Here is a 27,676-nt window from a genome sequence, read left to right on the forward strand (position 1 = left end):
GCCTACGGCAGCCCGAGCCTCGTTCCGCCAGGCTGGTGAGCAGATTAATGAGCCTCTCTCCACTTCACTTCCTCCCCACTACACATGCAATGTTCTCTACAGAGTGTCACAGTGACATCATATTTCATTGTAGAACTGCACGCATTGTTGATTCGCCCATCTCTTCCCTCGCTCTCATCACACTTCCATTAGTGTCTTTTTTTTCTTCACGTCATGAGTTATTGATGTCTCATCACTACTGAACCCTGAGTGACACCTTGTTCCCACCACAAGAGGGAGAGCGAAGGCAGAGGCACAAGAGGCAAGTGACTGTTGATGTTTACATGACTTCAAAACTGAGGTACGTACCAAACCGTGATTTTTTCGTAGGTTACCCCCCTAGTATCAGTTCAATTCAAAGTACTTTATTTTCCACTAGGAGCTTCTTTTTGTGGAGACATAATATAACATTCATATCACAGAACAGGATACATAACTATTACAGTACATAGTATTGAATCAGTATTGTTTCAGTTTCAAGTATCATTTCAGTATTCAGTATCATGATACTAAATTTAGTATTGATATCAGAGTAAAACGTATTGTGCAACACTGGGTTTAGTGGGCGGAGATAGAGAACCTCATAAGAGGAAACAGAAGAATGCAATTATTGTAAGTCACTTTGGATAAACGCGTAATGTAAAATGAGTGTTCTACTCCAATATCCCTGCAGGATTGTGAGGTACCAGAAAGGGCCCCAATGTCTGTTCTGATAAGGCTGTATGGGTCTGATGGACAGGAAGAGTGAGACGGCCAAGCCAACCGAGGTGTGTGTGTGTGTGTGTGTGTGTGTATTATGATGGGGCTAGCTATGTATAACTTGTGCTTCTAGCTCTCTTTTATGTTCTCAAACTTTTGCTAATAGTACTTCAGTCTTTATAGTATGCTTTTATGATGCCTAGATTGATTCTAGAGATGTTATATTGACTGTATGTACCAGTACTTCTAATCAAACTAATCATCTTGTTGTATTTGAAACCTAGTGAAAGTAGAGTTAAATAAAGCCGGGTGTTCGGAAGTGGAGAGAGGAAGCAGACCTTCCTGCAGTCACCCTCCTGAGCTCAGCAAGACCAACGCCATTAGATCAGCTGGAACTGGGTCATAGAGTGAAGGGTTATTTGAGCCTGTTTGACTGTCTTCACCATACTGTATACAGCCTTGCATGAGCTGGACCAGGAGATCTTAGAACGGGGATGGACTGGTCATACTGTATACAGCCTTGCATGTGCTGGACCAGGAGATCTTAGAACGGGGATGGACTGGTCATACTGTATACGGCCTTGCATGTGCTGGACCAGGAGATCTTAGAACGGGGATGGACCTTGCATGTGCTGGACCAGGAGATCTTAGGACGGGGATGGACCTTGCATGTGCTGGACCAGGAGATCTTAGGACGTTGATGGACTGGTTTCTGAATATGTGTTGGTAAACAGGAGTGTATTGTTTGTAAGTGTGCACAATGCAGGCCTACTGCTATACGAAAGAACCAGAGAAACCTGCATGCTTTTACCAGTACAATAGATAGTAACTGGGCCCTAACTGGACGGTGGTTCTGTCAGATAGTAACTGGGCCCTAACTGGACTGTGGTTCTGTCAGATAGTAACTGGGCCCTAACTGGACGGTGGTTCTGTCAGATAGTAACTGGGCCCTAACTGGACTGTGGTTCTGTCAGATAGTAACTGGGCCCTAACTGGACTGTGGTTCTGTCAGATAGTAACTGGGCCCTAACTGGACGGTGGTTCTGTCAGATAGTAACTGGGCCCTAACTGGACTGTGGTTCTGTCAGATAGTAACTGGGCCCTAACTGGACGGTGGTTCTGTCAGATAGTAACTGGGCCCTAACTGGACTGTGGTTCTGTCAGATAGTAACTGGGCCCTAACTGGACGGTGGTTCTGTCAGATAGTAACTGGGCCCTAACTGGACGGTGGTTCTGTCAGATAGTAACTGGGCCCTAACCGGACGGTGGTTCTGTCAGACTGCCTACCTCCTCCTTGGTCCTCTTGGTGATGACCCGGAACCAGTCTCCTATCATACTGAGCACGGCCGCGAAGTAGGCTAGACCCACCAGGATCCAGAACCACACCACGGGCTTGTAGTAGTCCAGGTACTCGATCTCAGAACCACCTGGAGATTAAGATGTACAGTTACATATATATACAGTACAATAGTGTACAACAGATCAAGGTTATATCTATAGTTTAAAGTATATAACAGATCAAGGTGAATGTATGATGTAAAAAAAAAAAAGCTCTCCCTAATACCATCCCTTTTTTGAAGAGCATTCCTTGGTTTCTGGTAGTCCTTTTAAAGGTGATAATATTTTTTTTAAATTGCAGATGAATCATTGAAAGAATATGTATAGAAATGGTGCTTGCAAAGTTTTGTTTTAATTTGTGGATCCGCCCCCTGATTTGGATTCACTCCAAAATGTTATGGTTGGCCCTGTTACACCTCTCCACCATGCTACACCTCTCCACCCTGTTACACCTCTCCACCATGCTACACCTCTCCACATGCTACACCTCTCCACCCTGCTACACCTCTCCACCCTGCTACACCTCTCCACCCTGCTACACCTCTCCACCCTGCTACACCTCTCCACCCTGCTACACCTCTCCACATGCTACACCTCTCCACCCTGCTACACCTCTCCACCCTGCTACACCTCTCCACATGCTACACCTCTCCACATGCTACACCTCTCCACCCTGCTACACCTCTCCACCCTGCTACACCTCTCCACCATGCTACACCTCTCCACCCTGCTACACCTCTCCACATGCTACACCTCTCCACCATGCTACACCTCTCCACCCTGCTACACCTCTCCACCATGCTACACCTCTCCACATGCTACACCTCTCCACATGCTACACCTCTCCACCCTGCTACACCTCTCCACCCTGCTACACCTCTCCACCCTGCTACACCTCTCCACCCTGCTACACCTCTCCACATGCTACACCTCTCCACCCTGCTACACCTCTCCACCCTGCTACACCTCTCCACCCTGCTACACCTCTCCACATGCTACACCTCTCCACCATGCTACACCTCTCCACCCTGCTACACCTCTCCACCCTGCTACACCTCTCCACCCTGCTACACCTCTCCACATGCTACACCTCTCCACCCTGCTACACCTCTCCACCATGCTACACCTCTCCACCATGCTACACCTCTCCACATGCTACACCTCTCCACATGCTACACCTCTCCACCCTGCTACACCTCTCCACCATGCTACACCTCTCCACCCTGCTACACCTCTCCACCCTGCTACACCTCTCCACCCTGCTACACCTCTCCACATGCTACACCTCTCCACCCTGCTACACCTCTCCACCCTGCTACACCTCTCCACCATGCTACACCTCTCCACCATGCTACACCTCTCCACCCTGCTACACCTCTCCACCCTGCTACACCTCTCCACATGCTACACCTCTCCACATGCTACACCTCTCCACATGCTACACCTCTCCACATGCTACACCTCTCCACCCTGCTACACCTCTCCACCATGCTACACCTCTCCACATGCTACACCTCTCCACATGCTACACCTCTCCACCCTGCTACACCTCTCCACCATGCTACACCTCTCCACATGCTACACCTCTCCACATGCTACACCTCTCCACCCTGCTACACCTCTCCACCATGCTACACCTCTCCACCCTGCTACACCTCTCCACATGCTACACCTCTCCACCCTGCTACACCTCTCCACCCTGCTACACCTCTCCACCCTGCTACACCTCTCCACATGCTACACCTCTCCACCCTGCTACACCTCTCCACCCTGCTACACCTCTCCACATGCTACACCTCTCCACCCTGCTACACCTCTCCACCCTGCTACACCTCTCCACCCTGCTACACCTCTCCACATGCTACACCTCTCCACATGCTACACCTCTCCACCCTGCTACACCTCTCCACCCTGCTACACCTCTCCACCATGCTACACCTCTCCACCCTGCTACACCTCTCCACATGCTACACCTCTCCACATGCTACACCTCTCCACATGCTACACCTCTCCACCCTGCTACACCTCTCCACCCTGCTACACCTCTCCACCCTGCTACACCTCTCCACATGCTACACCTCTCCACCCTGCTACACCTCTCCACCCTGCTACACCTCTCCACATGCTACACCTCTCCACCCTGCTACACCTCTCCACCCTGCTACACCTCTCCACCCTGCTACACCTCTCCACCCTGCTACACCTCTCCACATGCTACACCTCTCCACATGCTACACCTCTCCACATGCTACACCTCTCCACCCTGCTACACCTCTCCACCCTGCTACACCTCTCCACCATGCTACACCTCTCCACCCTGCTACACCTCTCCACATGCTACACCTCTCCACCCTGCTACACCTCTCCACCCTGCTACACCTCTCCACCATGCTACACCTCTCCACCCTGCTACACCTCTCCACCCTGCTACACCTCTCCACATGCTACACCTCTCCACATGCTACACCTCTCCACATGCTACACCTCTCCACATGCTACACCTCTCCACATGCTACACCTCTCCACCCTGCTACACCTCTCCACCCTGCTACACCTCTCCACATGCTACACCTCTCCACATGCTACACCTCTCCACCATGCTACACCTCTCCACATGCTACACCTCTCCACCCTGCTACACCTCTCCACCCTGCTACACCTCTCCACCCTTCTACACCTCTCCACCATGCTACACCTCTCCACCCTGCTACACCTCTCCACATGCTACACCTCTCCACCCTGCTACACCTCTCCACATGCTACACCTCTACACCATGCTACACCTCTCCACATGCTACACCTCTCCACATGCTACACCTCTCCACATGCTTCACCTCTCCACCATGCTACACCTCTCCACATGCTTCACCTCTCCACATGCTTCACCTCTCCACCCTGCTACACCTCTCCACATGCTACACCTCTCCACCCTGCTACACCTCTCCACCCTGCTACACCTCTCCACATGCTACACCTCTCCACATGCTACACCTCTCCACCCTGCTACACCTCTCCACCCTGCTACACCTCTCCACCCTGCTACACCTCTCCACATGCTACACCTCTCCACATGCTACACCTCTCCACCCTGCTACACCTCTCCACCCTGCTACACCTCTCCACCCTGCTACACCTCTCCACATGCTACACCTCTCCACCCTGCTACACCTCTCCACCCTGCTACACCTCTCCACCCTGCTACACCTCTCCACATGCTACACCTCTCCACCATGCTACACCTCTCCACCATGCTACACCTCTCCACCCTGCTACACCTCTCCACCCTGCTACACCTCTCCACATGCTACACCTCTCCACATGCTACACCTCTCCACCCTGCTACACCTCTCCACCCTGCTACACCTCTCCACATGCTACACCTCTCCACCCTGCTACACCTCTCCACATGCTACACCTCTCCACATGCTACACCTCTCCACATGCTACACCTCTCCACCCTGCTACACCTCTCCACATGCTACACCTCTCCACATGCTACACCTCTCCACCATGCTACACCTCTCCACCCTGCTACACCTCTCCACATGCTACACCTCTCCACCCTGCTACACCTCTCCACCATGCTACACCTCTCCACATGCTACACCTCTCCACATGCTACACCTCTCCACCCTGCTACACCTCTCCACATGCTACACCTCTCCACATGCTACACCTCTCCACCCTGCTACACCTCTCCACCCTGCTACACCTCTCCACATGCTACACCTCTCCACCCTGCTACACCTCTCCACCCTGCTACACCTCTCCACATGCTACACCTCTCCACATGCTTCACCTCTCCACCATGCTACACCTCTCCACCATGCTACACCTCTCCACCCTGCTACACCTCTCCACCCTGCTACACCTCTCCACATGCTACACCTCTCCACCCTGCTACACCTCTCCACCCTGCTACACCTCTCCACCCTGCTACACCTCTCCACATGCTACACCTCTCCACATGCTACACCTCTCCACATGCTACACCTCTCCACCCTGCTACACCTCTCCACATGCTACACCTCTCCACATGCTACACCTCTCCACCATGCTACACCTCTCCACCCTGCTACACCTCTCCACATGCTACACCTCTCCACCCTGCTACACCTCTCCACCATGCTACACCTCTCCACATGCTACACCTCTCCACATGCTACACCTCTCCACCCTGCTACACCTCTCCACATGCTACACCTCTCCACATGCTACACCTCTCCACCCTGCTACACCTCTCCACCCTGCTACACCTCTCCACATGCTACACCTCTCCACCCTGCTACACCTCTCCACCCTTCTACACCTCTCCACATGCTACACCTCTCCACATGCTACACCTCTCCACCCTGCTACACCTCTCCACATGCTACACCTCTCCACCATGCTACACCTCTCCACATGCTACACCTCTCCACATGCTACACCTCTCCACCCTGCTACACCTCTCCACCATGCTACACCTCTCCACCCTGCTACACCTCTCCACCCTGCTACACCTCTCCACCATGCTACACCTCTCCACCCTGCTACACATCTCCACCCTGCTACACCTCTCCACATGCTACACCTCTCCACCCTGCTACACCTCTCCACCATGCTACACCTCTCCACCATGCTACACCTCTCCACATGCTACACCTCTCCACCATGCTACACCTCTCCACATGCTACACCTCTCCACCCTGCTACACCTCTCCACCCTGCTACACCTCTCCACCCTGCTACACCTCTCCACATGCTACACCTCTCCACCCTGCTACACCTCTCCACATGCTACACCTCTCCACCATGCTACACCTCTCCACATGCTACACCTCTCCACCATGCTACACCTCTCCACCATGCTACACCTCTCCACATGCTACACCTCTCCACCATGCTACACCTCTCCACATGCTACACCTCTCCACATGCTACACCTCTCCACCCTGCTACACCTCTCCACATGCTACACCTCTCCACATGCTACACCTCTCCACCCTGCTACACCTCTCCACCCTGCTACACCTCTCCACATGCTACACCTCTCCACCCTGCTACACCTCTCCACATGCTACACCTCTCCACCCTGCTACACCTCTCCACATGCTACACCTCTCCACCATGCTACACCTCTCCACATGCTACACCTCTCCACCATGCTACACCTCTCCACCATGCTACACCTCTCCACATGCTACACCTCTCCACCATGCTACACCTCTCCACATGCTACACCTCTCCACATGCTACACCTCTCCACCCTGCTACACCTCTCCACATGCTACACCTCTCCACATGCTACACCTCTCCACATGCTACACCTCTCCACCCTGCTACACCTCTCCACCATGCTACACCTCTCCACCCTGCTACACCTCTCCACCCTGCTACACCTCTCCACCATGCTACACCTCTCCACCCTGCTACACCTCTCCACATGCTACACCTCTCCACATGCTACACCTCTCCACCCTGCTACACCTCTCCACCCTGCTACACCTCTCCACCCTGCTACACCTCTCCACCCTGCTACACCTCTCCACCCTGCTACACCTCTCCACCATGCTACACCTCTCCACCCTGCTACACCTCTCCACATGCTACACCTCTCCACCCTGCTACACCTCTCCACCCTGCTACACCTCTCCACATGCTACACCTCTCCACATGCTACACCTCTCCACATGCTACACCTCTCCACCCTGCTACACCTCTCCACCCTGCTACACCTCTCCACATGCTACACCTCTCCACCCTGTTACACCTCTCCACCATGCTACACCTCTCCACATGCTACACCTCTCCACCCTGCTACACCTCTCCACCCTGCTACACCTCTCCACATGCTACACCTCTCCACCCTGCTACACCTCTCCACCCTGCTACACCTCTCCACCCTGCTACACCTCTCCACCATGCTACACCTCTCCACCATGCTACACCTCTCCACATGCTACACCTCTCCACCATGCTACACCTCTCCACCCTGCTACACCTCTCCACATGCTACACCTCTCCACCCTGCTACACCTCTCCACCCTGCTACTCCTCTCCACCCTGCTACACCTCTCCACCCTGCTACACCTCTCCACCCTGCTACACCTCTCCACCCTGCTACACCTCTCCACCATGCTACACCTCTCCACCTTGCTACACCTCTCCACATGCTACACCTCTCCACCCTGCTACACCTCTCCACATGCTACACCTCTCCACCCTGCTACACCTCTCCACATGCTACACCTCTCCACATGCTACACCTCTCCACCATGCTACACCTCTCCACCCTGCTACACCTCTCCACATGCTACACCTCTCCACCCTGCTACACCTCTCCACCCTGCTACACCTCTCCACATGCTACACCTCTCCACCCTGCTACACCTCTCCACATGCTACACCTCTCCACATGCTACACCTCTCCACCATGCTACACCTCTCCACCATGCTACACCTCTCCACATGCTACACCTCTCCACATGCTACACCTCTCCACCCTGCTACACCTCTCCACCCTGCTACACCTCTCCACATGCTACACCTCTCCACCCTGCTACACCTCTCCACATGCTACACCTCTCCACATGCTACACCTCTCCACCCTGCTACACCTCTCCACATGCTACACCTCTCCACCCACTTTCATGAACATCGGTTGTGTAGTTTTAGTGTATTCCTCCTAACAAAGAAACCAGCTTTGTACAGCTGTTCTGTGGAGAGAAACATAACGGCAAATATCAAGCCTTAGAGTGAGAATGACGGCCTACTGTAGAGAAAGAGGGAGAGATGAGCAGTGGTAGAGAGTGAGGAAGGGCTTAAAGAGAAGTAGAGAGGGAGAGACAGAATATACTGTAGATTTTTGGTTTTTAGCTCCATAAAGCTGGAGAGCAATTAGATTCAGCACAAATGTGACTTTCAACTAAGATACACTGACAAGGACAGAGAGAAAGAGAAATGGAGAGAAAGAAAGGGAGCGACGGAGATAACCAGAGAGAAAGATCAAAAGGTGGTGACTAGACCTTTTTCCCCGGCCACAAAGTCCCCGAAGCCAATGGTGGTCAAGGTAATGACCACAAAGTAGATGGACTCCAGCGCACTCCAGCCCTCGATGTGCTTGAAGATGACCGCCGGCAGAGTGACAAAGAGCAGGCAGCCGAAGAGGATGAAGAGCACGGTGGAGATCACCCGGATCTTGGTCTGGCTGACCTTCCCCTTCTGTGGAGAGAAAGATGGGCACATTTAATGGAAAGGGATGGACGAGGAGATGGAGAAGTAAACAATGCAGAGGGAAGAGAGAGGTGGGGGGAGGAGTGGGTTCAAAAGGAAGCAAACACACCGGCTGAGAATAGAGGTAACGAGGAGGCAATCAACACAGACAATGGAGCTGAATTTGAATGAGACTAGAGTGTGTGGTCTATGTGTTTGCGTGGGTGAGCTTGTCAGTTTTTACGATCTTCATTTGTGTCCGCTTGTACCCGTATTGTGTAATGACTTCACTCGGCCGGCTATTTTCTCTTGAACCTTCAGATGGATTAGAAATTCCACATGGGACCTTTAATATCAAACAGGATGACTAGAAACCCATTGTGATGGAAATTAACATTTGAAAATCCTCTATCCCTCAATGCAGGCTTCCCTTCCACTGACTACAATCGGATGAGTCACTTCCTTTGCTGACCTTTTTCCGGGGGAATATATCTGTCGTCGAACGTCTCGTGGTGAGTCTGTCCAGCTTGGGTGACATAACAAGGCCTTACAGTGAGCACGCCTGCTGTGTTCTCCTCATATGTCACACATAATGTGGAAGAATACCCCAAGCAGATTATACAAACGTGTGTGGACATAGTCACCGTCCTTAGGTGAGATATATTTCAGTCACATTGGAGCTGTTGTGTTCCAGCTGGCAATGAGTTTAGGGATTTTGTGTGTTGTTGTTTTTTTAAGATAATATTTTTTGGGCATTTGTGCTTTATTATTATACAGGACAGTGTAGAGTGACAGGAAAGGTGGGAGAGAGAGAGAGAGGAGGACATGCAGCACAGGGCCCGGGCCGGATTCAGACCTGTGCTGCTGCGATAAGGACTTGCCTTCACGTGGTACGCACCGGGGCGCCATTGTTTGTTTTTTAAACCAAAGACAAGAGGACATTTAGAAAGGAAAGCAATACCAAAGACAAGAGGACATTTAGAAAGGAAAGCAGTACCAAAGACAAGAGGACATTTAGAAAGGAAAGCAGTACCAAAGACAAGAGGACATTTAGAAAGGAAAGCAGTACCAAAGACAAGAGGACATTTAGAAAGGAAAGCAGTACCAAAGACGCAAAAATAGAAATACATTGTGGCCCAACCTCAGCCTGAACAGTATTCACTGCACTAAAATGCACCCTGCATTGTTTTGCTCAAACTGTGTATTTACCACGTTGAGTGATCCCAATTGGACGGTGTATCTAGATACGAGCTAGTCTATTGTAGCATCTAACTATGTGCGAGCTGATGATATCCACTTTGCTCGTTGAAACGCAGGTTTGCTTAACTCGATACCTAGCTAGTCACAATGCTACGTGTTTGGAGTGATGCGTGTAATCCCTACGCCTGGTTCTAAAAAAAATAGTTCTGAGTATTTCTGATTAGAAAACGAAAATGTTTAATAAAAAATTGTGATCACTCAACGTGGTAAATACACACATTAAAAACTCTAAACAGAATAGTTTTGGAGTTGTATTGGGGGGTTATTTTGTGACATTTGGAAAGTAGGCTAATCGACCTAACCTGGTACAAGTGAATGCCGCTAAGCTAGGCTAATCGGCAGTGGCGGTTCTACTCAAAATGATAATTTTGAGTAAATATTTAATTATTATTAATCCAGCGTTAGGTACTGGAAAAACTTGCACCTGGAAAATGCTTGAAAAGTGCTTGAATTTCGCTTAGGAAAAGGTGTAAGAACCCTTGTATAAGTGTGTGCTGCTATGTCGTCATGTCTGGTCACAAGCAAGGACCCACTCTTAAGAGTTCATGATTCACACCAGACTCAACAGAAAACTAGATATTATAGTACTCAAACATCTCTACATGCTCTAGGACATAACAGAAAACTAGATATTATAGAACTCACACATCTCTACATGCTCTAGGACATAACAGAAAACTAGATATTATAGAACTCAAACATCTCTACATGCTCTAGGACATAAGAACAGAAAACTAGATATTATAGAACTCAAACATCTCAATGATGCTCTAGGACATAAGAACAGAAAACTAGATATTATAGAACTCAAACATCTCTACATTCTCTAGGACATAACAACAGAAAACTAGATATTATAGAACTCAAACATCTCTACATGCTCTAGGACATAACAACAGAAAACTAGATATTATAGAACTCAAACATCTCTACATGCTCTAGGACATAACAACAGAAAACTAGATATTATAGAACTCAAACATCTCAATGATGCTCTAGGACATAACAACAGAAAACTAGATATTATAGAACTCAAACATCTCTACATGCTCTAGGACATAACAACAGAAAACTAGATATTATAAAACTCAAACATCTCTACATGCTCTAGGACATAACAACAGAAAACTAGATATTATAGAACTCAAACATCTCAATGATGCTCTAGGACATAACAACAGAAAACTAGATATTATAGAACTCAAACATCTCTACATGCTCTAGGACATAACAACAGAAAACTAGATATTATAGAACTCAAACATCTCAATGATGCTCTAGGACATAACAGAAAACTAGATATTATAGAACTCAAACATCTCTACATGCTCTAGGACATAACAACAGAAAACTAGATATTATAGAACTCAAACATCTCTACATGCTCTAGGACATAACAACAGAAAACTAGATATTATAGAACTCAAACATCTCAATGATGCTCTAGGACATAACAGAAAACTAGATATTATAGAACTCAAACATCTCTACATGCTCTAGGACATAACAACAGAAAACTAGATATTATAGAACTCAAACATCTCTACATGCTCTAGGACATAACACCAGAAAACTAGATATTATAGAACTCAAACATCTCAATGATGCTCTAGGACATAACAGAAAACTAGATATTATAGAACTCAAACATCTCTACATGCTCTAGGACATAACAACAGAAAACTAGATATTATAGAACTCAAACATCTCTACATGCTCTAGGACATAACAACAGAAAACTAGATATTATAGAACTCAAACATCTCAATGATGCTCTAGGACATAACAACAGAAAACTAGATATTATAGAACTCAAACATCTCTACATGCTCTAGGACATAACAGAAAACTAGATATTATAGAACTCAAACATCTCTACATGCTCTAGGACATAACAACAGAAAACTAGATATTATAGAACTCAAACATCTCAATGATGCTCTAGGACATAACAACAGAAAACTAGATATTATAGAACTCAAACATCTCTACATGCTCTAGGACATAACAACAGAAAACTAGATATTATAAAACTCAAACATCTCTACATGCTCTAGGACATAACAACAGAAAACTAGATATTATAGAACTCAAACATCTCAATGATGCTCTAGGACATAACAACAGAGAACTAGATATTATAGAACTCAAACATCTCTACATGCTCTAGGACATAACAACAGAAAACTAGATATTATAGAACTCAAACATCTCTACATGCTCTAGGACATAACAACAGAAAACTAGATAGTATAGAGCTCAAACATCTCCATGATGCTCTAGGACATAACAACAGAAAACTAGATATTATAGAACTCAAACATCTCTACATGCTCTAGGACATAACAACAGAAAACTAGATATTATAGAACTCAAACATCTCTACATGCTCTAGGACATAACAAAAAACTAGATATTATAGAACTCAAACATCTCTACATGCTCTAGGACATAACAGAAAACTAGATATTATAGAACTCAAACATCTCTACATGCTCTAGGACATAACAACAGAAAACTAGATATTATAGAACTCAAACATCTCTACATGCTCTAGGACATAACAGAAAACTAGATATTATAGAACTCAAACATCTCTACATGCTCTAGGACATAACAACAGAAAACTAGATATTATAGAACTCAAACATCTCTACATGCTCTAGGACATAACAACAGAAAACTAGATATTATAGAACTCAAACATCTCTACATGCTCTAGGACATAACAGAAAACTAGATATTATAGAACTCAAACATCTCAATGATGCTCTAGGACATAACAGAAAACTAGATATTATAGAACTCAAACATCTCAATGATGCTCTAGGACACCTCAAACACATTTGATGATAGAACCTCAGGCAATGATTTTAGAAGCACCACTTGTGAGTCTCAAACACAAGAGAAACATCTCAGCAATGTACACTTTGGCGGAAAAAAGATTCAAATATATGGTCTGGCTTTTTAAAGTGCTCTCTGGGAGTCGTTTGACATGGCACCCTTAAAAGGTATCTATTTCTACCATGCTCAGGGACAGGTTCTCTCAGCGATGGCTCAGTATGGTCAAATGACTTGTCTGTGTTTGAATGTATTAAATACACAGGAATGCATCCTGGAGGTGGGCAGACTGACTGCAGTAGTCTGAACAGCAGTTGAATCCTTGGCCTTATGAGCCTGGGGATCAGAAATGCTATGGTGCCACGGCGGATTCCATCAATACAGGGGTTATGTTATTCCATGAATACAGGGGTTATGTTATTCCATGAATACAGGGGTTATGTGATTCCATGAATACAGGGGTTATGTGATTCCATGAATACAGGGGTTATGTGATTGGCCTTCATAGAAGTTGATCAAGGGTGGTCCGCTCAAGATTTACAAAGGGGAATTTTCTGATCAAATTGTCTGTGTATTTAGCATGCACACACACGCACACACACACACACACACACACACACACACACACACACACACACACACACACACAGTAACACTCACCACAATCATCTTCTCTACTTTGGCAATCCCCTTCCCGAATATGGTCCCCAGCTGATCCCCAACCCCAGCCAGTAGGAAGCCAAACAGAGGGATGCCGAGGAGGGCGTAGATGATGCAGAAGATCCGCCCCCCCTCTGTGTGAGGCGAGATGTTCCCGAAACCTGACACACAAAGAGAGAGATGGCAGTGCAAGTTAATCAAATCATCCATGATATTGAAGTTAAACTGACGTCTGATTGGTTATCACGGAACCCTGTTGTGAATGGAGCTTGGTTCCTGTCTACCAAGTTAGTTTTTTTCTATATTGAGGTCTATGTGATCAAACCACATACTGTATGTTGATATGTACTTCGTATGTCAAGTTCACACTGTGCAAGTGTCGATTACACTGGTTGAAAACACTTCAGAAAACTAGGGCTACATAAATAATAAAATAAAATATTTATAAAGCGCTTTTCATAGTGAGACAATCTCAAAGTGCTGAATAGCATTTAGCTTACTAAATGCGTTATCTAACATTAACGTTACTTCAATTCCTGAATTTAGCTTCCCCTTTTATTTGTACTAGCCATAGTTATTTGATGTGCCTTTTCTTTATCTACTCACTGAGTAATAAAAATATAGTAACATAGGCTAGCTACAGCTGGCTAGCCAAAACAATGAGTGATAGCTAGTATGTTGTTAGCCTACATGTCAAGAGCCTAAGAAGTTTTTAATAATAATCATTGAATAACAAACAAAAAACTAGAAAGGGTGCTCAGAAAACACAGGCCTCCGAGCATTAATGCATTTTGTTGGTGTAACTCAGTAGAAATTGTTAAAAATTAGGGACGCAAACAATTCATCGAAAATCGATTCATTGATCGTTAAGGATTTGTTCGAGCATGTGAAATTTACTCGATCTACTATCAAACAACGTGGTAGCGAAGCAGCCATCTCGGGAGAAATGCAGAGAAATCAACAGCGGCATCTTTGGAAAAAGGAAGCGGGCCAAGCAGAGTGTGGAATCACATCGAACAGAAAGGACAAGAAGCCACTTGCAAATATTGTGATGCTGTGAACACGTACAACAGGACGATAACGGCAACGCTCTATCACTTGAAGAACGTTCACTCGTCTCTCCTCGTCTCACCGTCAGCGAACCCACCATCGGCTCAGTGTTTGCGAGGAGCTGTGATGTGAAGCAGGCAGAAAAAAACGCTTTTGGGATTGTTTGGAAATGTTATTTTAATTACAATTAATCAATTGATTGATTACATATCACTAGAGCAATGCATTACCACTCGGCCACCGGGCAGGGCAGTACGGTGAACCTGGCAGAAGTAGCAATAAAGTGAAGGGAGATCAAGTATGGAAAATGTTTTCTTTTAATTTGTGTATCTGCCCAGTGATTCTGATCCTCACCAAAATGTAATGTGTTCTAAGTTGACCCATGCTACACCCCTCCACTCTGTAATCCTCAAATATTGTTTTGTTTTACATGCATAGAAACATAAGATAATAATGGTTGCTTAAACAGCAAATAAATAAACAGCAAGGCTATTATCATCACCACTGAAAGTTGCAGTTATTTGTTACTGAGAATAATGGGGAAAACCTGGAGAGAGAGAGCAGAGAGAGAGAGGTGAGAGCAGAAAGAGAGAGCAGAGAGAGAGGTGAGAGCAGAGAGAGAGGTGAGAGCAGATAGAGAGGTGAGAGCAGATAGAGAGAGCAGAGAGAGAGGTGAGAGAGCAGAGAGAGAGGTGAGAGCAGAGAGAGAGAGAGATGAGAGTAGAGAGAGAGGTGAGAGCAGAGAGAGAGAGGTGAGAGCAGATAGAGAGAGCAGAGAGAGAGGTGAGAGCAGATAGAGAGAGCAGAGAGAGAGGTGAGAGCAGATAGAGAGAGGTGAGAGAGTAGAGAGAGAGGTGAGAGAGTAGAGAGAGAGAGGTGAGAGCAGAGAGAGGTGAGAGCAGAGAGAGAGAGGTGAGAGTAGAGAGAGAGGTGAGAGAGTAGAGAGAGAGGTGAGAGAGTAGAGAGAGAGGTGAGAGAGGTGAGAGCAGAGAGAGAGAGAGCAGAGAGAGAGAGGTGAGAGCAGAGAGAGAGAGGTGAGAGCAGAGTGAGGTGAGAGAGAGCAGAGAGGGAGGTGAGAGCAGAGAGAGAGGTGAGAGAGCAGAGAGAGAGCTGAGAGAGAGAGGTGAGAGAGCAGAGAGAGAGGTGAGAGAGAGAGCAGAGAGAGAGAGGTGAGAGCAGAGAGAGAGTAGAGAGAGAGGTGAGAGCAGTGAGAGAGGTGAGAGAGCAGAGAGAGAGAGGTGAGAGAGCAGAGAGAGAGGTGAGAGAGAGAGCAGAGAGAGAGAGGTGAGAGCAGAGAGAGGTGAGAGAGCAGAGAGAGAGGTGAGAGAGCAGAGAGAGAGGTGAGAGAGTAGAGAGAGAGGTGAGAGAGAGGTGAGAGCAGATAGAGAGAGCAGAGAGAGAGGTGAGAGCAGAGAGAGAGAGGTGAGAGAGTAGAGAGAGAGAGGAGAGAGCAGAGAGAGAGAGGTGAGAGTAGAGAGAGAGGTGAGAGAGTAGAGAGAGAGAGGTGAGAGAGCAGAGAGAGAGGTGAGAGAGTAGAGAGAGAGGTGAGAGAGTAGAGAGAGAGGTGAGAGCAGAGAGAGAGAGGTGAGAGCAGAGAGAGAGGTGAGAGAGTAGAGAGAGAGGTGAGAGAGTAGAGAGAGAGGTGAGAGCAGAGAGAGAGGAGAGAGTAGAGAGAGAGAGGTGAGAGAGTAGAGAGAGAGGTGAGAGAGAGAGCAGAGAGAGAGAGGTGAGAGAGCAGAGAGAGAGAGGTGAGAGAGCAGAGAGAGAGAGGTGAGAGCAGAGAGAGAGGTGAGAGAGTAGAGAGAGAGCTGAGAGAGCAGAGAGAGAGAGGTGAGAGAGCAGAGAGAGAGAGGTGAGAGCAGAGAGAGAGAGGTGAGAGCAGAGAGAGAGGTGAGAGAGTAGAGAGAGAGAGGTGAGAGCAGAGAGAGAGAGGTGAGAGCAGAGAGAGAGAGGTGAGAGAGTAGAGAGAGAGGTGAGAGCAGAGAGAGAGAGGTGAGAGAGTAGAGAGAGAGGTGAGAGAGTAGAGAGAGAGAGGTGAGAGAGAGAGGTGAGAGTAGAGAGAGAGAGTAGAGAGAGAGGTGAGAGAGTAGAGAGAGAGAGGTGAGAGCAGAGAGAGAGTAGAGAGAGAGGTGAGAGAGTAGAGAGAGAGGTGAGAGAGTAGAGAGAGAGGTGAGAGAGTAGAGAGAGAGTAGAGAGAGAGGTGAGAGAGTAGAGAGAGAGGTGAGAGTAGAGAGAGAGTAGAGAGAGAGGTGAGCAGAGTAGAGAGAGAGTAGAGAGAGAGGTGAGAGAGGTGAGAGAGCAGAGAGAGAGGTGAGAGAGTAGAGAGAGAGGTGAGAGAGTAGAGAGAGAGAGGTGAGAGAGTAGAGAGAGAGGTGAGAGAGCAGAGAGAGAGGTGAGAGAGTAGAGAGAGAGGTGAGAGCAGAGAGAGAGGTGAGAGAGTAGAGAGAGAGAGTAGAGAGAGGTGAGAGAGTAGAGAGAGAGGTGAGAGTAGAGAGAGAGAGTAGAGAGAGAGGTGAGAGTAGAGAGAGAGAGTAGAGAGAGAGGTGAGAGAGTAGAGAGAGAGGTGAGAGTAGAGAGAGAGGTGAGAGAGTAGAGAGAGAGGTGAGAGAGTAGAGAGAGAGGTGAGAGTAGAGAGAGAGCAGAGAGGTGAGAGAGTAGAGAGAGAGGTGAGAGTAGAGAGAGAGGTGAGAGAGTAGAGAGAGAGGTGAGAGTAGAGAGAGAGCAGAGAGTAGAGAGAGAGGTGAGAGCAGAGAGAGAGGTGAGCAGAGTCACGTAGTGTTCTAATCCCCTGCAGCATCTATAATTTACAGCCCCCCTCTCTGCACAGCAGACCTGAGCTCACACTGATGGAGCGAGGGCAAACGCACACACACAAACGCACACACACACACACACACACACACACACACACACACACACACACACACACACACAGCAGGACTCCAGCACACCTGCACAAATACAGATTACAGATCCACCGTCTCCTGACCCCCGTAGCTTTTGCACAGCCATAAAACTCCATTGAGAGGAACCTCAATCCCCCCATTCAGATTCATGCACTGCAGATTCATTCTGCATCATATGACTCTAAACCAGCACCACTTACAGCATTGAAAACAGAAGGTCAAGTCTGAATCAGAGAAATACTCAGAGAAAAATGCCTTCTAAATCGATTGCTTTTTGCGGGTGTAGCAATCGTATACAATTTAAATCTGAATCACAAATGATATAGGAGAAAGTTCAAACACAGACAAAATGCAGTCAATTGTAAATGTTCCCTTTACCCCGATCTGACCTGTATTACCCAACATGCATCTGTATCTTATGAACTGGCTCCCTCTTCTCGGGCTTTGCACCAGGACCTGCAACAATCCCTGGACTGGAAGTCCTACTTTACAATCCCTGGACTGGAAGACCTACTTTACAATCCTGGACTGGAAGCCCTACTTTACAACCCCTGGACTGGAAGCCCTACTTTACAACCCCTGGACTAGAAGCCCTACTTTACAATCCCTGGACTAGAAGCCCTACTTTACAACCCCTGGACTGGAAGCCCTACTTTACAATCCCTGGACTAGAAGCCCAACTTTACAATCCCTGGACTGGAAGCCCTACTTTACAACCCCTGGACTGGAAGCCCTACTTTACAATCCCTGGACTAGAAGCCCAACTTTACAATCCCTGGACTGGAAGCCCTACTTTACAATCCCTGGACTGGAAGCCCTACTTTACAATCCCTGGACTAGAAGCCCTACTTTACAATCCCTGGACTAGAAGCCCTACTTTACAACCCCTGGACTGGAAGCCCTACTTTACAACCCCTGGACTAGAAGCCCTACTTTACAATCCCTGGACTAGAAGCCCTACTTTACAATCCCTGGACTAGAAGCCCTACTTTACAACCCCTGGACTGGAAGCCCTACTTTACAACCCCTGGACTGGAAGCTCTACTTTACAATCCCTGGACTGGAAGCCCTACTTTACAACCCCTGGACTGGAAGCTCTACTTTACAATCCCTGGACTGGAACCCTACTTCTCTTTCCTTCGGCTGCCCCTAACAACTAGCATAACAACGAGCCAATTTCCAGCTCCTGTCCCAAGGGCTGTCTTCAATCAGGGGGTCCTGGTTTGGATGAATACGGGGGGGCTGCCTGGGACCTGGAGCGCTTAGGGGCCCCGATGACCGACAGTAAAGTGGAGATGAGGTGATATTCAAGAGGAGAACCCTTTTAGCACCAGAGAGGAGCAGGAAATGAATCACTGCACCTGTGTTTAATAGGAAATCTTATTATGGGATGTCAGCCCGGAACTTGGAGGAAGCACAACCGAGGCCGTTTCCTCTCAGAAAAGCAGTTTATTTTGGGTTACATCGGATGACGACGGCATAAGGAAGAAGAGATGAGAGATAAAAGATGAGATACTGTTGTGTATGAGGGAGGCGGTGCGAGGGGGAAGAAACACGGCATGAATTGTTGAGAGACGGGACAGAGAAAGGGTGAAAGAAAGTGTGAGAGAGAGAGAGAGAGACAGAGAGAGAGAGAGAGACAGAGAGAGAGAGAGAGAGAGAGAGGAGAAAAGAACTGTGACCAAAAAATAAGTGCAAAAGTTACTCTACTATGTGTTTTTATTTGTATTATTAAGGCTTCAGAGCTGAATACGAAATAAGTCTATAGACCTGTGGCTCACCCGGTCTCTGCTCTCATTAATAAGTCTATAGACCTGTGGCTCAGCCGGTCTCTGCTCTCATCAATAAGTCTATAGACCTGTGGCTCAGCCGGTCTCTGCTCTCATCAATAAGTCTATAGACCTGTGGCTCACCCGGTCTGCTCTCATCAATAAGTCTATAGACCTGTGGCTCAGCCGGTCCCTGCTCTCATCAATAAGTCTATAGACCTGTGGCTCACCCGGTCTCTGCTCTCATTAATAAGTCTATAGACCTGTGGCTCACCCGGTCTCTGCTCTCATTAATAAGTCTATAGACCTGTGGCTCAGCCGGTCTCTGCTCTCATCAATAAGTCTATAGACCTGTGGCTCACCCGGTCTCTGCTCTCATTAATAAGTCTATAGACCTGTGGCTCAGCCAGTCTCTGCTCTCATCAATAAGTCTATAGACCTGTGGCTCACCCGGTCTCTGCTCTCATTAATAAGTCTATAGACCTGTGGCTCACTCGGCCTCTGCTCTCATCAATAAGTCTATAGACCTGTGGCTCACTCGGTCTCTGCTCTCATCAATAAGTCTATAGACCTGTGGCTCACCCGGTCTCTGCTCTCATTAATAAGTCTATAGACCTGTGGCTCAGCCGGTCTCTGCTCTCATCAATAAGTCTATAGACCTGTGGCTCACTCGGTCTCTGCTCTCATCAATGATGCAGCAGCACGTCGATCATGAACAACACTGTGAATCCTTCCTTCACCCAACAGCAGATTTGGAATTTGTGATGCATTTGTAGATTTGTGGGGGGGGGGGAGTAAACATCCTGAAACTTTCATGAACGTTATATAAATGATGCAGCGGCAGTGTGCTAATGTGCAGACCTCCATAATTAACGGTGTACATTAGATTACATAATCTAACTCATAGGGCAGCTATGAGCTCAGAGCTATATAGAGCTGCTATATAGACTATAAAAGCTTAATGACTGCGCCCTGCTCACGCTCATTAATTCACTTGAAGACAGACCTGAAATACAATGATTAAAGCAAACCATTTGATTAGCCTTTGCTGTGTGTGTGTGTGTGTGTGGGTGTGTGTGTGTGGGTGTGTGTGTGTGTGTGTGTGTGTGTGTGTGTGTGTGTGTGTGTGTGAGGGGGGGGCACCAGATTGTTTGGCTTCAATTGAGACACAGTTTAACTCTGCAAAGTAGTAGTACATTGGCTTTTCCTACGTTAAATGCAATTATTGTAAGTCACTTTGGATAAAAGTGTCTGCTAAATGACTGTAATGTAGTGTAGTAAAGGCTGTTATCTAGAGAAGCAGGATCTTACGGAGAATAGTGGTGGAACGGAACACAGTACCTTACGTGACAACAGTCTCCATGCCGATCTAAGAGATAAGACGGAGAAGCTGGCTCTGCTCCCAGCTCCCTGCCCTCAGGACCACGTGAAAGACAACTCCTGTGAGATGCTCTGATATCCTGGCTGTTATACGGAGGATGCAGACTTGCAGTCTTATAAGAGGGGGACACACTATCGTAAGGAGAGTTAATGAGGTTTTACCGTGGAGGTGGGGGGGCTATGTGATCAATGACCGCTGTCTCCTTCTGGCTTCCTGATAGAGACACCAGCAGGGGATGTGTTTCACTTCCTGAATACATGCACAGAGAGATGGGAAAGAGACCCACCTGACTAGGATTGGCTGTAAATCCAGTTAAACATGTATCCAGTACTGCCCTCAAACACTGTTGCTCTAACAAGACGGTTGTGTCAGTGTGGTCTGTCTAAGCACCTCTCATTAAATCAAACGAGAGAGAGAGAGGACTGAGATTAGTAAGAGAAGAGCTTGTGATGACAATTAATCACAGCAGAATTGTTATGGCAGAGATGAATGAGTGGTGGGTTCCTCATTAAGGAACCACCAGCTTCTATTGTTGGGCCACTGGGTTGTATAGTGGAAATCAAAGAAGATGAATCACCCTATTGTGAGTCAGATCCGCTCCATTTCTCCATTGCTGACTTAATCAATAGCTGGATATCTGCACTTTCTTTAAGCAGTCGTCTCCAAAGAATTAGCTCTGCTCTTGTACGAATCATTGGCGCATGTGACCATCACACACAGATCACAAAACTCAGAGGGGATGTGTTTAAGTTGAGTTTAAGTCTGAGCAGAGTCAGACGTATGGTAATGCAACCTATAAAAGCCTGACTTCAAAGAATGGAGAAAGAACAAAAGGCTTGCTGTGATCCTGTTTAACACTGTTTAACGCTTTATAAATATTGGAAAAAACGCTCCAAAACATCAGCAATCCCAAACACCAGTGAGGAAAAAGCCCAAACACCAGACAGCAGTCCCAAACACCAGACAGCAGTCCCCAACACCAGACAGCAGTCCCAAACACCAGACAGCAGTCCCCAACACCAGACAGTGATTCCAAACACCAGACAGCAGTCCCCAACACCAGACAGCAGTCCCCAACACCAGACAGTGATTCCAAACACCAGACAGCAGTCCCCAACACCAGACAGCAGTCCCAGACACCAGACAGCAGTCCCCAACACCAGACAGCAGTCCCCAACACCAGACAGCAGTCCCCAACACCAGACAGCAGTCCCAAACACCAGACAGCAGTCCCCAACACCAGACAGCAGTCCCCAACACCAGACAGCAGTCCCCAACACCAGACAGCAGTCCCCAACACCAGACAGCGATTCCAAACACCAGACAGCAGTCCCAAACACCAGACAGCAGTCCCAAACACCAGACAGCAGTCCCCAACACCAGACAGCAGTCCCCAACACCAGACAGCAGTCCCCAACACCAGACAGCAATCCCAAACACCAGACAGCAGTCCCAAACACCAGACAGCAGTCCCCAACACCAGACAGCAGTCCCCAACAGCAGTCCCCAACACCAGACAGCAGTCCCCAACACCACCAAACACCAGACAGCAGTCCCCAACACCAGACAGCAGTCCCAAACACCAGACAGCAGTCCCCAACACCAGACAGCAGTCCCAAACACCAGACAGCAGTCCCAAACACCAGACTGCAGTCCCAAACACCAGACAGCAGTCCCCAACACCAGACAGCAGTCCCCAACACCAGTCCCCAACACCAGACAGCAGTCCCCAACACCAGACAGCAGTCCCCAACACCAGACAGCAGTCCCCAACACCAGACAGCAGTCCCCAACACCAGACAGCAGTCCCCAACACCAGACAGCAGTCCCACACACCAGACAGCAGTCCCCAACACCAGACAGCAGTCCCAAACACCACCAAACACCAGACAGCAGTCCCCAACACCAGACAGCAGTCCCAAACACCAGACAGCAGTCCCCAACACCAGACAGCAGTCCCAAACACCACCAAACACCAGACAGCAGTCCCCAACACCAGACAGCAGTCCCCAACACCAGACAGCAGTCCCCAACACCAGACAGCGATTCCAAACACAGCGACGCAGAACCCAGCAGCAGTGAAGCGAAAAATAGAAAATCCCATCAGACCATCTCCCAGAGGAAGATGAAAATTAAATCAGAAGAAAGGAACAACTGTTCAAAGGAACCGCCTTACATTTTCTTTCTCTCTTGCATCAAGTGCAAACTGATGGAACTTGGAAAGCAGAGGGCTAAATGAGGTCATTAGCATATTGCTGTCACTTCTACGATGTTTGTAGCTGGGAAAGCGACAGCGTCTGCGACAGAGACGCTGGGACCGTGCAGAGCAGCACTCTGGGCACACATGTTCAGCTGACAGGGTCTTCTGACAGGGGCAGCGAAAGGAAGTGTTTGTGTTGTGTTGTGTGTGTGTGTGTGTGTGTGCGCGCATGTGTGTATGGTTGGGAGGGGGGAAGGGGGTTGGTTGCATTTACCCAGTAGGCAACTAAGCTTTTTCAGCTGAAGCTGGCAGTCTTGGAGAGAGTAGAAGGGGTGCCAAAGCCGAGAGGATTTTAACAGTTTACAGCTCAAATTATGATGAACACAGTGTACGTACATCCAATACACACACACACACACACACACACACACACACACACACACACACACACACACACACAATATACGTAGGACTAATACATTGTTCTTGTTCCATTTACACCCTCCCTAGAATTCTTCTAAATGAATCGATTCTCAAACAATGCAGTATTGATTACCAGTCTTACCGATGGTGGTGATGACCGTTCCGGCGAAGAAGAAGGAGCTGCTTAGGTCCCACAGGCTCGTCTGATTGGAGGCGTTTCCTGACGGGTTCACGCCCGCCCTGATAGCGGACACCACTTGCTGCGGAGGGAAAAAGAAAACTTGATGTGAGGGTTGTAGATCTACACAAACACACACACACAACTAGCTGCGTTAATCTGTATGCCAGCCACAGGGAGACTGGTCTGTCTGTGGGCTCAGAGCTGTTTCTCCAGGTTCAGAGTGACAGAATGGGCGTCCGCTCAGAGGTGGGGTTTAGCTACGCATCACAGAGGGTCACTTTCAGACGCGCTAAAGACCCAAACAAAGCAACTAGCAGTTCTGACAAACAACAACAACGATAATAAACACCTCGTCATTCATGCTGATGATAAGGAAGAGTGAGAGCTATCTGGCCCAGGCTGCCATCTTGGGCAGATCACTTCTGCAAGTATAGGCCCAATCTCAAACCAGCCCTTACCCCCTCGCCCTATCCGCTCGCGCGTTCACGCCGATCTTCGCCATGTTAAGGGCCGTCCCAAACCAATTAGCGCGGAGTGCGCTTGGAGTGCGAGTGAACTGTCAAACCCTTAAATAGCAAGCCCTCATCGGTGCAAGCTGCTGATAGCAGAAGAAACGGCATTTACATAAAGTTCCGTCTTCCCACACTCAATTATTCGAGATTATTTGACAGCACTCAAACTTGTTTTCCTCACACTGATTTCACAGCCTCAAACTAAATCACAGAATGTGGTGTCAAAAGATAAAACCAAAAATAGGAGAACATCACTTCATCCCTATATCACTTGACTTGTAGCAAACTCTTAAAAGCCTGTATTCACAGCCGACATCAAATAAATCTAAATAGGCCTAGGTCTATGTCAAAATTACATCATATATTCCATTATTTACAGGGACAATGGAACAGACAAAGTAGCTGATTAGGCTGCGATATGCAAATGCCTCTTCACAAAAAAAGGAATGCTGCCAAAGAAGCATGGAGGTCAGTTATTTATTGATTTATGTATTTGTCTCAGGACAGTGTAATAGTATTCATTTAGAGTTAGAGCTCATTTGCAAAAACATCAGCGTTTGGATTTTTGACCATTTCTCATCACACATGTATTTAATTAAAGTGATTTATATTTTTATTATAAATCAAACATTTTCCCCATAAATCACCTAAACATGCCATGCTGACGGCCCTGTCCCGGTCGGTTCCGGTGGAGTGGGGAGTCTGTCCCACATTTGGCTTTCCATTTATATCCCTCACCCTCAATTTTGAGTGCCCTCCATAGCAGCGAGTGACACTTGATTTGGAGTGACACTCGGTGGCAGAGTGGGAGTGGGTAGGGGTGGCTGGTTTGGGATTGGGCCCTAGTCAACTTTATAAAGGTGAAATCTAGAGAGGAAGTGCTCGGGTGTGACGAGGCAACCAACAGGTATCAGACATCCCACACGAGTCTGACTCATTAGGAGCTGGGAATCATGGGTAATTTGTGACAGGGAAAACAGCAGATGGTCGTATGCAGTTTATTAGTACGGCCAGGATGGTCGGCAGGCTTTCCACTCTGCTTTTGGCACGTGTGTGTGTGTGTGTGTTCACTCGTGGCATTGGATGTGTGTGTGTGTGTGTTCTTTTGACTACCTCTGTGTGTACCTGTTTGTGTGTGTGTGTGTTCACTCGTGGCATTGGATGTGTGTGTGTGTTCTTTTGACTACCTCTGTGTGTACCCGTTTGTGTGTGTGTGCGTGTGCGCGAGTTCATTCCAACGCCCCCATGTGTCAAATATGTGCACCTGACCTGCACCTGTCTTTGCAGTTGCATGCATCTGTGCATTCTGTGTGTGTGTGTGTGTGTGTGTGTGTGTGTGTGGCCTCTGAGTTTCCAGCCTGTTCGGTGTAGTGGCTGTGTGCGTACACTTCTTACTGACAGGAACCTCAGATCAAAATCACCTACATCTCTGGAGACACAGAGTGAAGTCATCTCCGAGAGACAGAACACACACACACACACACACACACACACACACACACATGGGCGGTTTATGAGACAATGGGCTCCTGGGCACAGACACAAAAGTCTAATTTGAAGATCTCTTGAAACCCATGCTCTATAACTAAAAGCAGTTTTTTCTCCAGCTCAGTTTTGACTCCTCAACTCTGTGGGGAGAAATCCAAAAGGCGAAGTTGAAAGTCCCACATTGTGTAATTGGAGTAGCTACAGTACATTACTCCTACTGCTACTACTGACTGAGGGGATAAGCACTCACTTAAAAGGTTTCCTAATGTTTTCTTCCTTGTGACGTCTTCAGAGTGAGCGTTTAGCCGATTCCTTCAGTTTTCCAGCAGGACTTTAGGGGCTGGGTTATTAACATGACTAAGCGACGAGCCCTTTGACTACTCGACAAGAAATGCAAAGTTAATAACAGCAACTTCACACAGAGGCTCTGGCATTGGGGCCCCCTGAGCTCTTGGGTCTCTGGGCACACGCGCACACACACACACACACACACACACAGGCGCGGGCACACACACACACACAGGCGCACACACACACACACACACACACACACAAACAGCCGCAGGGGGAGACTGTGGAGGATGAGCTTCTATCAGTACGTAAAGTAGAAGCGCTGATCTTTTTTTTTCATACCAGTAAGCGCTAAAGCACGCGCTGCTGGGCGCCAGCGTCCTACTGCGCTCGTTAAGGGCTCATCCGTTTAGGGCTCATCCGTTAAGGGCTCATCCGTTAAGGGCTCATCCGTCTCACTCTCAGTAGGGCGAGCGCCGCGCAAGCATTCTTCTAAACCGCCTCGCCAGCAGTTTACACTGAGCCAGGTTACACTGAGAGACAGTTTACACTGAGCCAGTTTACACTGAGCCAGTTTACACTGAGACAGTTTACAGTGAGAGACAGTTTACAGTGAGAGACAGTTTACAGTGAGAGACAGTTTACAGTGAGAGACAGTTTACACTGAGAGACAGTTTACACTGAGACAGTTTACACTGAGACAGTTTACACTGAGAGACAGTTTACATTGAGACAGTTTACACTGAGAGACAGTTTACACTGAGACAGTTTACACTGAGAGACAGTTTACACTGAGAGACAGTTACCACTGAGACAGTTTACACTGAGAGACAGTTTACACTGAGACAGTTTACACTGAGACAGTTTACACTGAGCCGTCCCAGAGTGAGAGACACAGAGATGCTGCGAGGCGGCAGGTTTGGTTGTTGTTGTTTTTTGCGGATGCTTCTGTCACAATTTCAACTAATCCACATTTTGTAACCGTGACAACACAGATATGTGTACTATAGTTATTTAATAAAAGTCAGAGGCAGAGGGTAAATGTTGAACGCTAGGCGCTAGGCAACTGAGCACCTCAACACAAACCACGGCACTGGGTGTTACAACGAGAAACAATAGCCATCCTAATTGCTATAGCACACTAGATCCTATTACATGCCACCACCCCCCCCTCCCCCCGGTTCCACACACACACACACACACACACACACACACACACACACACACACACACACACACACACACACACACACACACACACACACACACACACCTGTCTCCTTCAGGCATCTATTTATTTCCAGTCTGTGAGAAGAGAAGATCCTTATCTTCGATTTGTGAGTGTGACAATGGCTTCTCATTAGGCCCTGCTTTGACAACAATTCTAGAAAAACGTTGGTTTCTTGAGCGGCCACTCGATCATCGACCAGAATCTTCCTTTGTA

At 47.7% G+C, this 27,676-nt stretch overlaps 1 protein-coding gene across 1 annotated transcript in view; it reads right to left on the minus strand.

Moving 5' to 3' along the window:
- kcnk2b (potassium channel, subfamily K, member 2b) overlaps nt 1-27,676 on the minus strand; it is a gene marked incomplete at its 3' end in the record, with an annotated part of 78,729 nt that overhangs the window by 44,559 nt on the left and 6,494 nt on the right. The window contains exons 2-5 of the mRNA XM_084453534.1: nt 23,903-24,020; nt 14,032-14,192; nt 9,084-9,279; nt 2,026-2,165 (exon numbers count right to left, since the gene is read on the minus strand). Of these exons, the coding sequence (XP_084309660.1) occupies nt 2,026-2,165; nt 9,084-9,279; nt 14,032-14,192; nt 23,903-24,020 (615 nt within the window). The remainder of the gene's footprint in view (nt 1-2,025; nt 2,166-9,083; nt 9,280-14,031; nt 14,193-23,902; nt 24,021-27,676) is intronic.

Source organism: Borostomias antarcticus, assembly GCF_949987555.1.
Source record: "Borostomias antarcticus genome assembly, chromosome: 19".
Classification (NCBI taxonomy): Eukaryota; Metazoa; Chordata; class Actinopteri; order Stomiiformes; family Stomiidae; genus Borostomias; species Borostomias antarcticus.